At 48.2% G+C, this 15,316-nt stretch overlaps 1 protein-coding gene across 4 annotated transcripts in view; it reads right to left on the reverse strand.

The window, feature by feature from the left end:
• Positions 1-15,316, reverse strand: part of Auh (AU RNA binding methylglutaconyl-CoA hydratase) — an 85,852-nt gene that overhangs the window by 37,923 nt on the left and 32,613 nt on the right. For all 4 annotated transcript variants that reach the window (XR_002476641.2, XR_002476642.2, XM_021643585.2 and 1 more), the window contains exons 5-6: positions 8,887-8,979; positions 7,042-7,098 (exon numbers count right to left, since the gene is read on the reverse strand). Coding sequence is in view for 2 of the 4 variants with exons in the window: in XM_021643585.2 (XP_021499260.1) it covers positions 7,042-7,098; positions 8,887-8,979 (150 nt within the window). In the remaining 2 variants the exon portion in view is untranslated. The remainder of the gene's footprint in view (positions 1-7,041; positions 7,099-8,886; positions 8,980-15,316) is intronic.

The raw sequence follows: 15,316 nt of genomic DNA on the forward strand, positions 1-15,316 counted from the left end.
CTTTCAGGACACCGACAAGAAACCTATAAAACTGCTGATTCACCTGCTGTGGGACCCTTCTGATTCCGGTAAAGACTGAAGTCACTATGCCAAGACAAACTCTGGGTGAGTCACCCTCTAGAGTGTCCTGCTGAGCTGTAGCCACTCTCCCACCTCAGCCCCTGTTCCTGGGTGCTGTCTTTGTCTAGTCTTCTCCAGATCTTTTAGGCCTTAAGCCTAACTTCTATGGGGCCCTCCCCATAAGGAGAGGGTCTCTTGCTTCCTTGTTACAAACCCCCTCTCTCCTCAGATCCAGTCCCTTCTTTTTTCTACCACAGGGCCAGGCTCCTGCTCTGCTCATGAGCTAGAAAGGAAGGTCTGTGGTGACTTTGTGGCCTGTTCTGTTACAACTACAGCCATTGTCTACAACAGTGCAGGACCCAAAAGCTATCAGTGAAGTGAATAAATACGCCTAGCCCATGGGGAGTAGATCAGGAGTAAAATGAGGGGGAGGAGGGGCCAGAGGGTCATATTGGCCTTGTCAATTAATATCAACTGATTCTTCAGGAAGCCTCAAGGGACTTAGACTATTTTCACTAAACTCAAGACTGGTAGTTTTAAATTTCTTTGTCTCTGGTTGCAAGGTTGATAGTTAGACATGTGGGTGCATGTGTACTCTTCTACCTGATCTCAGAAGGGGCATTCCAAAGCATCAAGAAAGTCCTGCAGAGGAGGGGTTTCCTCCAGAACAGCCTAGAGCATAGCGGGAAGTCAGGAAACAGGCGCCCCCCCCCACACACACACACACATACACATACACACACCAGCCCCAGCACAGACTGAACTGAAGAGGCCACCCGGGAGGGCATTTCAGAACTGATAGCTCTCAGAAAGGCACCTGCATGCAGCACACTAGCACTAGGCCTGCGAGGCTGCCCACTTTTGCAGCCTGGGAAACGCCTGCATTACTGTGCCTCTCGGGTCTTCTTTTGCTGCTGCAGGCCTCTCCTTCCTGAATGACCTTATCCATTGGCTTTGGCACTGACAGACATCTTGCTATTTATGAGAATCCAGCTCACCCTCCCAGGCTAAAGATGACTCAGGGCTGGGGAGACTCTCAGATAAGCTCAGATTCTGATGTAAATTCTAGGGGAATTGCAACAAAGGCTATAAACAGAGCTTCCAAAATTGGGTCTGTGTTAGCAACAAAACACACAGGATTTAAATGTCACTCACTACCTCATAGGCATGCCCCAACACTGAGTTCCTGGAAAACGTGCCAAGCAGCACTCATCCTGGATAGCGGAAAGAACAGAATTGGGGGCGGGTGTGTATGTCTTTTTCTGGCTCTGTGGAACCTGAGCACTACAACATAGCCTCACCCATCAGTTTGCAAAGAGAATGCTAAGTTCCTACTTTAACCGGTGACAACCCTCTCCAAAGGTAGACTAGCCACACACTGTCACAGGAGGAAGCATCAAACTCAACAGGACACCGCCTTCAGCACTTGCAGCAAAGCTTTTGAGCCTAAACCCAGGCGAGCAAGAATGCTAAGTGAAACCAGTGAAGTTGAGCCAGCTGTGGCAGCCTGCCCTGCAGTCCCAGCACTGGGAAGATCAGGAGTTCAAGGCCAGCACAGGCTATACCATAAGTCCTGGGCCAGCAAGATACTGGAGGGCTTTTGTAGGCACTGGTGATAACAGCTATTAATAATACACCGAACCTTGACAACAGAATAGACTTCAAAGTTGTCATGAGTAGGAGGGTGAGGGAGGAGGGGAAAGAGGGCCAAGGGAAAGGGAAGCAGTGAGGTAATATAAATCTTAATAAGCTTTACTCAGTCACACAACATGTATGCAGGCATCAAAACATCCATATTATAGGCCAAAAGTAAGTGCAGTTTTTAAGATAAAGTGACAATCTCACAAAAGAAAGAACTGGTAAGTGTGCTAGTGAGTTTTACATCAACTTGATACAAGACAGAGTTTCTGGGCTGTGGTGGTACACATCTTATTTCCAGCACGCAAGGCAGAGGCAGGTGTATCTCTGAGTTGGGAGGCCAGCCCAGTCTACACGGTGAGTTCCAGGATGGCCAGGGCTATGCAGAGAAACCCTGCAGCTAGTTTCTGCAATTGTGTGACATTTGAAGTCCTAGGGCACTTTTAGAGGGTAAAAAATGCTAGTTGCTGGTTTCTGGTTGGATGCTGTTGGTTGCTATTTGTTAAGCAGTAGTGCACAAAGAACTGAGAAGAAGAAATTAGACATCCTGACAGCAAACACCGAACTTGCCCCAAGGACCTCGAAGCCCCTAATCAGCAAGAAATAGTCTAATAACAGCACCGCCCCTTTCCCTCCTCCTCCTCCTCCTCCTTCCTCTTCCTCTTTCTCCTCTCCTATCTAGAGGGTTAGGGGTTTGAAAGGGTGGTAGAAAAGGCGTGGAGAAGGGTGGAAGGAAGATGACCCCACGAAGCAGCAAACTCTTGGCCTGCGGGCAATCTGATAGTGCATTTCCTTCACTGCTGAGGGAGGGCTTGGTGCACTGTGAGCGACCACAGTGGTGGTGCCGCCCGCGGACAGGCGGTCCTGGGTGCTACAGGAGAGCAGGCTGCGTGAGCTACGGAGAGACGCCAGGAAGCAGCACTCCTCTGTGGTCTCCGCTTCAGCTCCGGCCTCGAGGTCCCTACCTGACTTCCCTATGACAGACTTAGAAGCTGGACGGTGAAACCCTTTCCTCCCCAGGTTGCATTGAACACAGTCCTTATCACAGTGACAGAAACCCTGACTAAGGCCCTGTTGGAGGACAAAGAACATACCATCACAGATAACTGAATCGCGAGCACCATGGGAAGAGGCCACTCTCACTGTGCAGAAACTGCACATGCTCAGCCAACTCCAGAGTAAGCATCATGCACGCTGAACTGAGAGGTCCCATCATCAGGCACTGCCAGGTCACCAAGACGCACAGGACAGACCCTACTACCGCCTGCGTGACTACATAACTGAGAATTCCGCATCAGATCCTGGACCAGAAAGGGCATTTGTGAGGAAGCTGGCAACACAAGAGGAAACCCACAGCCCCGCAGACGGTGCACCAGCGTGGTTGACTGCCAACGCTTCTCCACAGCATGGACAGCACTCCTGAGTGTTCTCTGAAAGGCTGGAAAGAGGAAGACAGAATCAATCTCCGAAGGGGACAGGGATGAGCTTTCCAACTTCCTGAAGGGCTAATGTGGCACCCGATAGTGCGTTCTTCCTCTGGACTGCATCTGACTCAACACGACCACTGTAGGGATCAACTTATTTTAGCACGCACCCATACTCCTTTGCACCTTCCATTAAACTACATTCTTGTAATAGTAATTTAACACTAAGCTAAACCATGATAAAATAGATTTGAGAATTCTAATCTGAATTACACTGATAGGAGTGGTTCATTAGGAAGACTGTGGTCTCTCAAAAACATTTGATAGTTGAGCTTTTTATTTACCTATAAAACAACCATAATGCTTTTCAGGCTCAAGCTCAAACTCAAAAACAAAACACCCCCCCCCAAAAAAACAACAACAACAAAACAAATGCTAGTATGATCAGCCATGTCCTCTGAGCTAGTAAGTTTGCACTAAAGGGTATGTGTGAAGAAATGGCAGCAAGAGCAGAAGCTAATTCTCCTGACTCCGGCCAAGGGTATGGAAATCCACATGAGAAGCACAGTTTCCCTGGGACAAACTCCAAGTGCTGGTCAACAGAACTGAGCCTGCAGGAACTGAGGGATGGTGTCTCCCCTACAAGAACATTTACTTTCCCCACAGTGATGCTCCCAGACCCCGCCCAGATGACTGTCCCTTCCATCTCTTTGAGCTCTTGTCTGGAAAAATGGAAAAGCGGACAAAACTGTCATTGTAGCAGGTCCTTCTGGGAGACCGTCCCTGCTGGGCACATTTTCTGTGGAGACCAGGGGAACCTTTTAGCCACTAAGAACTAAGTAAATGCAGGTAGTTTTTACAGTTCATAAAATGGCCACAAAAAAAAGCTGGTATGCCAGAACCTTCTCTAAAGTACAACAAAAATCACTAATTTAGAAGAATTTAAAGTGCATCTTATGTGTTAGTGTGTATGTGCCGGTGTCTCCCAGGGGCCAGAGGACAACACCCAGAGGCTGCTCTCTCCACTGGGATCCCGGATCATGTTCAGGAGTCCATACTGCATGCAAGGGCTTTTCCAGGCCGACCCACCTAGAGGGCCACAGAATACTGTAAAATCAGTCTTCTCAGGTGACACTGTCCATGGAAAGGAAGGAGAGAGGAGAAACAGCTAGGGCATAATGAGGGCGATTTCACCCCTTTAAGGAAGATAAACTTCCCTTTGAAATAAATCATTCTGCGACTTAAAACAGAAAGTGCCTTATTTTAAGAACCAAAACAGTAACGTGCGTGTGCCACATGCAAGATCTGACCTTGTGAGTGGAGAAGAAACAAGACCTCTTTCCATGTCAAACTGCACCCTACCAGCATGCTCTGGGGTGAGTCATGAGAGCCACTGAGATACAGCCCTCAGACTCAGTTACAGAAAACACAATAGGCCTCCATCTCTCACAGCAGATGAGGAGGACACCAGTGCACTCCAATTTTTATTATGAATGTATGTAGTAAAAGTTAGAAAACTATACTCATGAAAAACCATAGTCCCAATTCAATCAAATCCACAAAAGCAGATTCTGACCAATGGGTCCACCGTGACAGGCCCCAAAAGAACTTAGTGTAGCTGAGTGGATTCTAATTCTCAGCCTCCAGCTCTGTACAGGTGGGCTGGGAGAGGAGGCAACAGGTGCCATTACGCTATCTCCTCGGCTCTGGATCTCCAGTCTTGCCCACATCAATCCAGGCAGTTATTCTCACCCAACCAGGCCACCTCCTACTGCGCTCACAAAGTGCTTCGCATTCAGGACACAGTCAACCCCCAGCTCGGCATCACCCACCACAGCAATGCGCACACGTTCCTTACGGGATCCCAGGAGGCCACTGGCCGATTCCTAAGCCAGCTGTGATAACCTATCACACACTTGAAAGGTGTTCTCACCCTTCTGAAACAGAACTATGAAGTGTGCACCAAGCTTGGCTGGGATTGGGGGCTCACACCTGTCCCCAGCACTTGGGAGGCTGAGGCTGGCTAGTTGTCACAGGTTTGAGGCCAGACTGTCAGGGATACAGATACAGAATGACAGTTCACTGAAAGACAAGACTTAAGTCAAGACTCACAGTAAGACCCTTGACAAGAAAAGGGGAGAAGGGAGGGTAAAGGGAGGAGGAAGGGGAGGAGGGAAAGAGAGGGAGAACTTCTGATCCCGCAGTAAGGGCAGCTGCTCAGTGCCAGGGGAGAATCCACCTTGCCCTGCACTCAGCTTCAGGCACCTGCAGCTCTCGGCTCACAGATGCACTGATGTCCCTATCGTCACGTGACTTCTGCTTGGCTGAGTCCCTTCTCGAGAGGACTGTGGCACTGGATTCAGAGCTCAGTCAGACAGCCTACAATGATTTCCTCTCAACAGCCTTTATTTCCATGCATTATGACCCCTTTTCCTAATGAGGCCACATTTCAGGTTCCAGGCTGACACACTTGGGGGGAGGACGTAGTCAGCCAGGAGCCTTCCAGGATTACCAGTCTATCCTTACTCAAAAGAAGCCAAAGCCCGGCTGCTGCTAGGTCCCGAGCTCTAGCAAGCATGCTTGGGGACCTGGGCTTGTCCCCACACAGTGAAGAGACAGGTCTGAAACAGATCAATTCACACTTTCTTAATTCAGGTTTATTCCGTGTATTATCTACAGACAGACCCAGTCTCTTGGGTCCTTTTCCTGGTGTCTCCTTTGCTCACTGGGAAGAAGGCACACGTGGCCGTGCAGGCATGTGCAGGCAGGCACTCTGGCCGCGGGGTCCCTGCTCTCAGGGCGGGTAAAGGACACTTGGCTCTCCCGTGCACTGCTCCAGATGGGCTTCGGCTTCCCCATTCCTGCTCTGCTCAGGCGGACACTCCTCAAGTAGGCTTAGGCAGGCAGGGGACCTACGGACATAGACGCTGAGTGCTACCACTCCATTCATCAGCTCATGAGTTGTCCTTGTATGTGAAAATTAACAAGAGGTGCTAATCCTTACAGAGCACCTGTCTCAAAGAATGACATCACAAAATGGGATGGGCATGTCTAAAACTTCTCTGAATCACAACAGCAAAATATTCAGATTTGGGGGGACAGATACTGTATTTCATTATCAACACTGGCAAAGCCCCCTACCCAGCCCAGCCCCCTGAGAAGAGATACACATCTCCACAGTGGATACCACTGTTGTCCTGCTGTGCAAATGCAGGTGAGGAGCCCAACTCTAGGATATTTTAAACCCAGAATGTCCCAAAACACCCACGGAAGCTTGGCCCCCAGAAAGTCACTAACAAGGAAGTGGTAGAAGAGGCCACCTAGAAACAGGAGAGGCCAGTGGGGCTGAGTGGACCCAGGCCCCTTCTCTGTCTCTCCCTCTCCACCATTCCCTTTCTCTCTCAGTCACCATGAGATGACTTTGCTGTACTCACTTTCCAGACAATGATGCTCAAACACAGGCCCAACCAGCAAACATCGGAAGTGAACTGAACCCTCTGAAACTGTGAGCCCAGACCAACATTTCCTCCCTACACACTGTTTGCCTCTGGTATTTTGTTACAGTGGCCAAAGCTGAGCAGCAGCAGAAACACCCATCTTCTTGAATGACACTTGGGGTCTGGCTGTATACCTGACACTCTGGGATGAGGGCACATGTGTTCAAATGCACACAACTAAGTTTGAAACCAGCTGTAATTCTGTAAGGAGACCATGCAAGCAGCAACACAGCCTAAATCATGATGTAGAAAGCAAGTACAGGCCAGTCCCCACAGGCCAGAGACGAGCAGGAATGCTCTGGATGCACGGCAGCACAGCCTTTTTACCCAAATGCTGCCTCTACCACAGACAGGGCTGGGCCCTGCACCCACATCTGTGAACAAATCAAGGACATGGAGGGACAGGAGTGGGCGATTCATACCTCCACCAGGAATAATTGCCAGCTTTGTTTCAACCAGGCCCATCTTTGCAGAGGAAGCTAAAAAGAAATAAAGAGAATTAAGTGGCAGACATGTCATTACTTCGGAATATGTTAACTTGAAAAAGTAAGGTAAGATTCTCTAAAAACATTGCTCACTAATTGATGCCATAACTTTTAAGAAATACTTCAGGTTTTTTGTTGTTGTTGTGAAAACACATAATCATTCAAAACAACCTTCTACCCACCCACTCCCTGACACTGCCCCATTTGAACATTTTCTGTTCAAAACTGCTTAGCAGTGAGCTAGGTCCCAGTGGTCAAAGACAAGAGTGGTAATTCCATCTTTGGCTCTGATGTTGCCACCTCATGAAGGCCTGAATCCCATTAATGATTCAGGATCAAAGGAGACTTTGCCTGACAGGTACACATTCCTTAGCTAGCCCAACAGTTCCCAGACCAAACAACTCAATCTGCTATCAGATATGGCAAACGCTCAAGGCCAAGTGTCCAGTTACCTTCTGAGAGGGCCCCACAGCCTGACTGTCCCTTGGGCTATTCCCCACAGCCTTCTCCCACAGTCTGCTGCCTCTCTGAATGGGCTGCACGCGCCTTGGCTTCTCAACTGAAAACTCACCTGAGCCCAGTACAGGAAAGAAAGAAATGACACAGGAAAAGGGGAAAGTACAACACAGCAACCTCAGGCCCCAAGACTCGGCCACCTGAAGTCACTGAGCAGCAAACTCCACTGTGCAGCCACAACAGCAGTGACAGCATGAGTCAGGGCAGAGCTGTGATGACCCTCTGCAATCCCCTCCTCCCACTCCTCAGAGCTGAGCCAGAGGGCACTGTGCTGACACTTGGAAGACAGAGAACAGAACACAGGACAGAGCTTACACATGTGCTAGGACAGAGCCAGGCTGCAGTGCCACAGCCTGGATCCCAGCTCCCTCACTTCTTCCCTGCTCTCCCTCCTCTGCTCCTGATTCCCCCAGAGGCTCTCTCAGGGCTTCCATGAAGGACAGAGTGAAGCACGAAAAGGGACACCAGCCCTCAGCAGCACCCAGCTCTTTTCACAATTCCCCCAACACCTGACAAGGAAATGAAGTTGCCACTACTGGAACAAAGCTGCTAAGTGCTGGACCAAATATGTTTACTAAGTGACTCGTGGTCATGTCTACGGTCACCAGCCCTCTTTTAAACAGAAGAAAAGTAGTCTAAAAAGGGCAGCCCTCAGGCCCCAAGTCACAGGTCTGACTCAAATTCAGGTGTCTCTTCCCACTGAGGCTGAGCAAGGGATGACAAGGAGCTTTCCTACATTGGAATTTCAAAGGCTAGGCTCAAAAAAAGATAGCTTTCCTTAAGTGAAACTGCAAATATCAGGCTCTGTGGGAAATGTTTTTAACGTTCTACTCAACAGGAAGCAGAGCAAAAAATATTTGGATGTGAGCAGTATGCACCCCTCACCACCACCACTTGTGTGTACACCAGGTCAAACCCCGGCCCACCCTCCCAGGCCCCCGTCTTCTTCATTAGCATGTTCATCGTACAAGATAACAGGGTTCATTACAAGACTCACACAGTGTCCACTATGCTCTGATCACATTCGCCCCTCCCTCACCGCTCTTCATCTCCCACACCTCCATTCCTCACTCCAAAATCATTTCACATCCTTTTGTTTTTGTCTAAATTCTACATGAGAAAACAGTGAATGTCTTTCCAAGTCAGGCTTATTTCAACAAACATGTGAATCGCCCAAATTCATTGCTTCCCATACAAATAACATCATTTTGTAACTCTTTAACCCAAGCTCCTTTTTAAGATTATGTTAACAAGATTAATTCTCACCTGCTACTCGGATGTCGCATGCTAAAGCCAGCTCAAGACCCCCACCGAGGGCAAGTCCGTCTATGGCTGCGATCGTGGGCACAGGGAGGTTAGCTGAAACAGACAAAGTTTATCTCCTTCACTCAAAGTGATCCCCCTCTGCATGGTTCAGTTCAGAGCACACTTTTAAACAGGAGTCTTTATGCTCTTTTATCTTCAATAAAACACAAGCATTTCCAACATTCTTCAAAACCTTTATCTAACAATTACAGGCAGTTCACCTATGAATGGAGAACACCTCTGAACCTCCCACACTCCTCAATTACCTTCCAGATTATTTTATTGAATTCTGTAACTTCATAATCTGAGAGCCTAAAGTCTTTTAAAAGGTGTTTAGTTCACACAAGTTCAAGTCGGCGTAATTTATGCAGGATTTTAGAACTCCTGATGCTTTATGATCATGGTGCTCAGAATGCAATCTCAAGACTTGATATCTGCTCAAAGAAACACACAGTGCAAATGGCCACAGCAGGCACAGACAAGGCACCACCACCAAGGGGGGCTGGTCCAAAGGCTTTGTCCACAATCCTCTCTGGCTCTGGGATCCCATCAGGAGTGGCTGTGGGAAGGGGCTGCATTCGAAGAACCTGCAAGAGTATTTCTGGAACTTTGTACGGTAGCAAGCTTCCATACGGCATTTCCAAAGGTGCTTGTGTTTCCCTCCCTACTCCTCCTCACCCCTTGCCCATTTAACTCTTCCAGTTCCATTGTTCCCCTGTCTCCCTTTCTTTTACCTGCTTTCTATCCCCCTTCTCTTGAAACCCATACTTGTAGCCTTTCCCCAGTGTACTGATTTCTGTGGGGACTTCAGTCTAGACACACATCTCCACATTCCTGCCCAGGATTGACTCCTGTGAGCTCCAACAATTGCCCCAGCACGGTGCCCACTGGGGCTACAGGAGCATGACTGTTACTGCAGTAAGCAACTGCTCTCTGAATGGATAAAGCCCACTCCACAAGCAGGAATGCATGCCAGGTGCTGCTAACGGGGCCCAAACCTATGGCTGACTGGGTCACAGGCTACAGAGGAGAAGCTAATCCTGCCATTCTCCTAAAGGGCCACAATGTTCTTTAGATCCAAAGATCAGTCCACCTCTTAGCCTTCAACAGAAGAGCTTCCTTCTGCAGAGGATGAAGATTAACAGACAAGATCCACAACTGGTCAATGTGTAGAGAATAAGACTGAAAACAAAACATCTCTACCATAACCCCAAACCTCAGGAGTCATTATGGAAGAAATGGCAGAAAGACTGTAGAAGTCAGAAGTTGTAGATGTCTACAGTAAAACATTTGCTGGACACAAGGCCACTGCACACACAAGGGAGGAGCATGTCAAGTACCACCTCTAGCAACTGATGGCTGCTGGGGACCAGCTTTCCTCAGAGACACAGCCATAGAAGGGCCTGGTCCAGTAGGCGGTCCTACCCATGTACATCTGGGTCACACTGGGGTTGGGGGAGCACACATGAAGTTGAGAGGGAAAGGGAGGGGGATGGGGAGGAGTTGGAAGGACGAGAATGGAGACAGACTTGACCATATGGTGCCTGAGAAATTGCTCAGCAGCTAAGCACACAGACTGCTCTTCCTGAGGACCTGAGCTGGACTCCCAGCACCCTGATCAGGTGGCTCACAACCACCTATTTCCCTTGCAAGAGCTGTAGGTGAGCTCCGGGGCTGCTCAGTGTAACCTGTCTTTGTCATTACTCTTTTGTGTTTTTCAGATAAAATTCGCTGCATACACAGTACTATTAACCTTTTCTTTGCTGGAGACAGTGATTGTCTGACATTTCCATGTGTACCAGGCAGCGATGTTTGAATCTGTCCCATCCTTCAAGGGCAAGCCTCCTCCCGCTCAACTCTCAGGCCACAGAGAGGAAGCATGGTCTATGCAACAGCCTTTCAGACTGACCGGAGAGCAAGTGTGTTGGACTTGGCACACAGGAATGAGTGAGCCCTGGTGACCTTCAAGAGCCATGGAGACATTACAAGAGGCCAAGAAATGAGCCTGTGTTGGGGGCTGGGAGTGACAGTGAGGCCTTTACAACTTCCTACTATTTAGAATGAAATAGCCAGCCTTACTTTTCTTTCCCAGTCTGCAGAAAACATTCTTTTTCCTCATAGAATTTCTAGGAAGGAGCCACTTCTTGCACAAAATAGCAATGAAATCTGTTCTGTTATAATTTGTAAACCTTTCACTAGCAAATGCCTTTTTTAAAAATTTGTGTGTGCGTGTGCACGTGTCCACAAAAGTGCAGTTGCCTGTGTCTAAGCTCTCTGTAGCTGGAGTTCAGGAGATGTGGTGCAGGTCCTGATCTCAAGGCTAAGGTACCCTGTCTGCACAGCCAGACCATCATACATAAGAACTGAAAAATGAGAAAGGGTATCAGTCAGTGAGGACAGCCCCCAAGCACACAACGTAAGAAACAGTGTAAGAAACAGGCTGATTGTACTAGCAAGACACAATGACTGTCTGACCAGGAGTCCACTGGGAGGCGAAAGAGCAGACGTTGGCCTCAGAATCCGACTCAGGTGGTACAAGTATTAACACTTTCCTATTACAGAAAGAGCAACTATAATACTGTGGAATTAATAAAAAGTATCTTTAAATCTGACATTTAAATTTTCAGAAATTAAATCTTCCAAAGAGAATGCAAATTTAGCATTGCAACTTTTAAAAAGTACAGAACACAGAATGGCAACAAATTGGAATCCAAAAAGGCCAAGGAGAAGAGTTAACTGTGTCCACATCAGTCCTGGAACTTTCAAACAGTCACGTAAACTGGCGTGGAAGAAGGCTGGCTATGAAGTGTTTTCTACTACAAAATTATTTAATTAGGACAGTTTAATCTAGTCAGTATTTTACAATACTAAAAATTGTAAAGCTATACACCCTTGGAAAGGCAGACTATCAGTAGAGGCCTACGGGAACACCCAGGGGGCAGCTGCTCATGCCTACAAAGGACCCGAGGCAGGAAATGAAATAGCAGGACCACAGCTACAGCGAGAACCCTGACTCAGTGTGTTACGCAACAATGGGATCAGATACTATTCTGAGTTCCATTCCAGGAAGTGAGCCAGGTATGACAAGGAAGATAATAATCCTTTGAAATGCTCCTAAAAGTATAATTAAAGCAGTAATTAAAGAGTTGCGCTATTTTGAGAGAAGAAAGCATGGTAGGCCTCTGGTGTACCTCAGAGGCCACAACACACCCAGACCCAGTGAGGCTGGAGTCAGCGTAGGACAGAGGTGGCCTGGCTCCTCTCGGCTCCTGAGGCTAATCGAAAGCCTCCAGGAAAGCAAACAACCTGATTGTAAGGAGAAGACTTTTAAACTTGGTTCTGCTTTGGGCCTAGTATTCTGAAGTCAGCAAGATGACTCAGCGGGTAAAGGCACTTGCAGCCAAAGCTGACCATCAAAGCTCCACTCCTGGGACCCACATGATGGAAGCAGAGAACTGACCATCACACAAATGAATAATAAAATGTAATTTTAAACAATTAAAAGCCTAGTATCGCTATACTAAACAGGAAAGCTGTTACATTAACAGGAAGGTCCATATAAAGTAGAAGACTTTGGGCAGAGAGCAGGGAATCTTATAAAAGAAGGGGGAGATAGAAAGACCTGGAGGGGACAGGAGCTCTACAAGGTGACCAACAGAGCCAAGAAATCTGGACACAGAGGTCTTTCCTGAGACTGATATTCCAACCAAGGACCATTCATGGAGATAACCTAGAACCTATGCCAGATGTAGCCTATGGCAGCTCAGTGTCCAAGTGGGTTCCCTAGTAAGGGGAACAGGGGCTGTCTCTGACATGAACACAGTGGCTGGCTCTTTGATCACCTCCCCCTGATGGGGGAGCAGCCTAACCAGGCCACAGAGGAATACAATGCAGCCAGTCCTGATTGAGACCTGATAGGCTAGGTCAGATGGAAGGGGAGGAGGTACTCCCCTATCAGTGGACTTGGGGAGGGGCATGGGAAGAGAAGAGGGAGGGAAGGTGGAATTGGGAGGGAGCTACAGCTGGGATACAAAGTGAATAAACTGTAATTAATAAAAAAATAAAATTTAAAAGTCTGAATACCAAAATCAAGAATAGAAATAAAATCCCTATTGAGAAAATCACAATAAATTCCAGGTAACCACAAATATCCAGATAAAACTGTGCTTTTGACTTAAGGTGCTTTCTCCCTTTCTTCAAATTGCTGAAGAAAACACAAGAACAGAAGAGAACAAAACGGTTCCTGAGCAAAGCTGGCAGGCTGGGTTGGCTCTGCTGGAGGCTGGCAGGCTGGGCACTGCTGGAGGCTGGCCCAGGACTGCCACACAGGGTGCTGCTGGATGCCAGCAGGCATGCCGGGGGGAGTGCCACCACCCTCAAGTGGGAGATGCCAGATCCAAGACTGGAAGTCCCAGCCACCTTAGCCCTACAGACACAGGCAAACCCCTATGACACCTAAATGCTAACACTAGGTCAAAATTCAGATAAAACGGGGCAGCTCTGGAAGGCTCTGGTGGAGAGGGAAAAAGCTCCCTGTACAGAATGCTCCTTGTAGAGGAAACATTCTGTAACGGACACCTCCTGAGGGCCGGCTCTCCCTCCACATGCGGATAGCGGACCCATCCTGGCTTCCAGGCTGTATCGATTCATGAAGGTAAGAGATTAAATTGATGTTTATCCAGGAAACAGGAAGGAGAAACCATCTCACAGCAAAATAGGCCAGAAGACAGAGAGAGACTGATGCCACTGCAGGGTGAAATGAAAGACCAGGCAGGCACAGAGGGTCCTGCCACATGTGGGACCCAGAGTGGGACAACCCAGAAAAGTACTTCTGACAATCATAATTCTTTCCAAAAAGTAACGTCCGAGGGCTGGAGAAGAGCCTCAGCAGTTAGGAGCGCGCTCTTGCACAGCACCCCAGCTCAGTTCCCAGAACCCACACTAGGTAGCCCACAACTGCCTTGAACTCCAGCTGCAGGGGACCCAGCACGCTCTTCTGGACTCAGAGGGCACCTACACCGACATATGCACGCACAGCCAGCCGGCCAGACACACACACTTTTAAAATGAAAATATGTCCTTTAAAAAGGTAGTCACCCAAATCAGAAAGTACAGACAGGACATAGCAAAACCTGAGCAGGAGGAGAGAATGGAGTCAGAAGCAGGAGGCAGTGAAGGTGGGGACATAGCACAGCCAGGGCACTACAGCCAAGTCCTGAGGAAAACCTTAGCAAGGCAGCATGAGCAAAGTGAGCCCCCATGTACACACAAGTGTCTTGTGTAAGAGTCAAAGAAAGGGCTAAAGATATGCACAATAGATCAGCATGTCCGCATTGACCACACTCACACAGCAAAGAAGGGCTGCTGCTGAGAAACTATCAAAGCCTGCAATAAACACAGCATCGGGTGCTCCTTTTGGAATTAAAAATATCAAAAAAATGATGAAAATTGAAGTGAAAAAATGATGAGAATGGAAGTGAATTCCTTTTTTGGTCTTGACAAATTCTAGAGTGGTGCTCTGGAATAGCAGAAGCTGCCAGTTAAACCCGTGGCTCAGGCTTAAAAAGCAGAATGGCCAGGAGGTGGTGCACCTTTAATCCCAGTACTTGGGAGGAAGGCAGCTTTCTGAGTTCAAGACCAGCCTGTCTACAGAGAGAGTTCCAGGACAGCCAGGGATGTCCTGACATCCCAGGGATGACAGACACACTGAGAAATTGTGTCTCAAAAAATAGATAGATAGATATACAGACAGACAAAAATAAAAAGCAGAGTGCTCATAACAGAGTCACGATGTGCACAGCAGCCAGCAGACTCAACAGGACAGGGGTGCTAACAATTCACAAAGAAGCTAGGTAACTCTTGAAAGCTTGCTCTTCCTTCCCATGATGCCCTCAGTCACAGGTGGAAGACACTGTGAGCATACAGGCTAACAAGTCCGCAGACTCAAGGCTATTCTTACTCAAGTAGCTCTCGAGTAGCACAATGTTGATAAAACTAAAACCAAGTTACCCTCTGGCAAAGAGCACAGACTCACAGGAGCACTCAGCCTCGGCCTGCCTGGCAGAGCCACTGAGGCGCTATCCAGCAGAGGTTCTGAAGAAAGTGGGACAAAGTCAGCCGCCTACAATGGCTGAGTAGTTCTGACTGGCGACAAAAACCGAAGCTACTCGGTGGATGCCGGGCTGGAGGCAGGGCTCCCGCAGGCTAGACCTGTGTTCTGAGTTTAGTGCTGTGTGTGGTTAAAATGAACACAGTGGTTAAGTGGATAAATGAAAAACAGCACTTTAGACTCACCACATTGCTCGTGCCTTATGATGTCACACCAGAGATTGTGACCCTGACAGCAGAGACTGTAACTAAATCAGGGGAAGTCAGAGCTACACTCCACACA

The sequence above is a fragment of the Meriones unguiculatus genome, chromosome 19 (assembly GCF_030254825.1).
Source record: "Meriones unguiculatus strain TT.TT164.6M chromosome 19, Bangor_MerUng_6.1, whole genome shotgun sequence".
NCBI lineage: Eukaryota > Metazoa > Chordata > Mammalia > Rodentia > Muridae > Meriones > Meriones unguiculatus.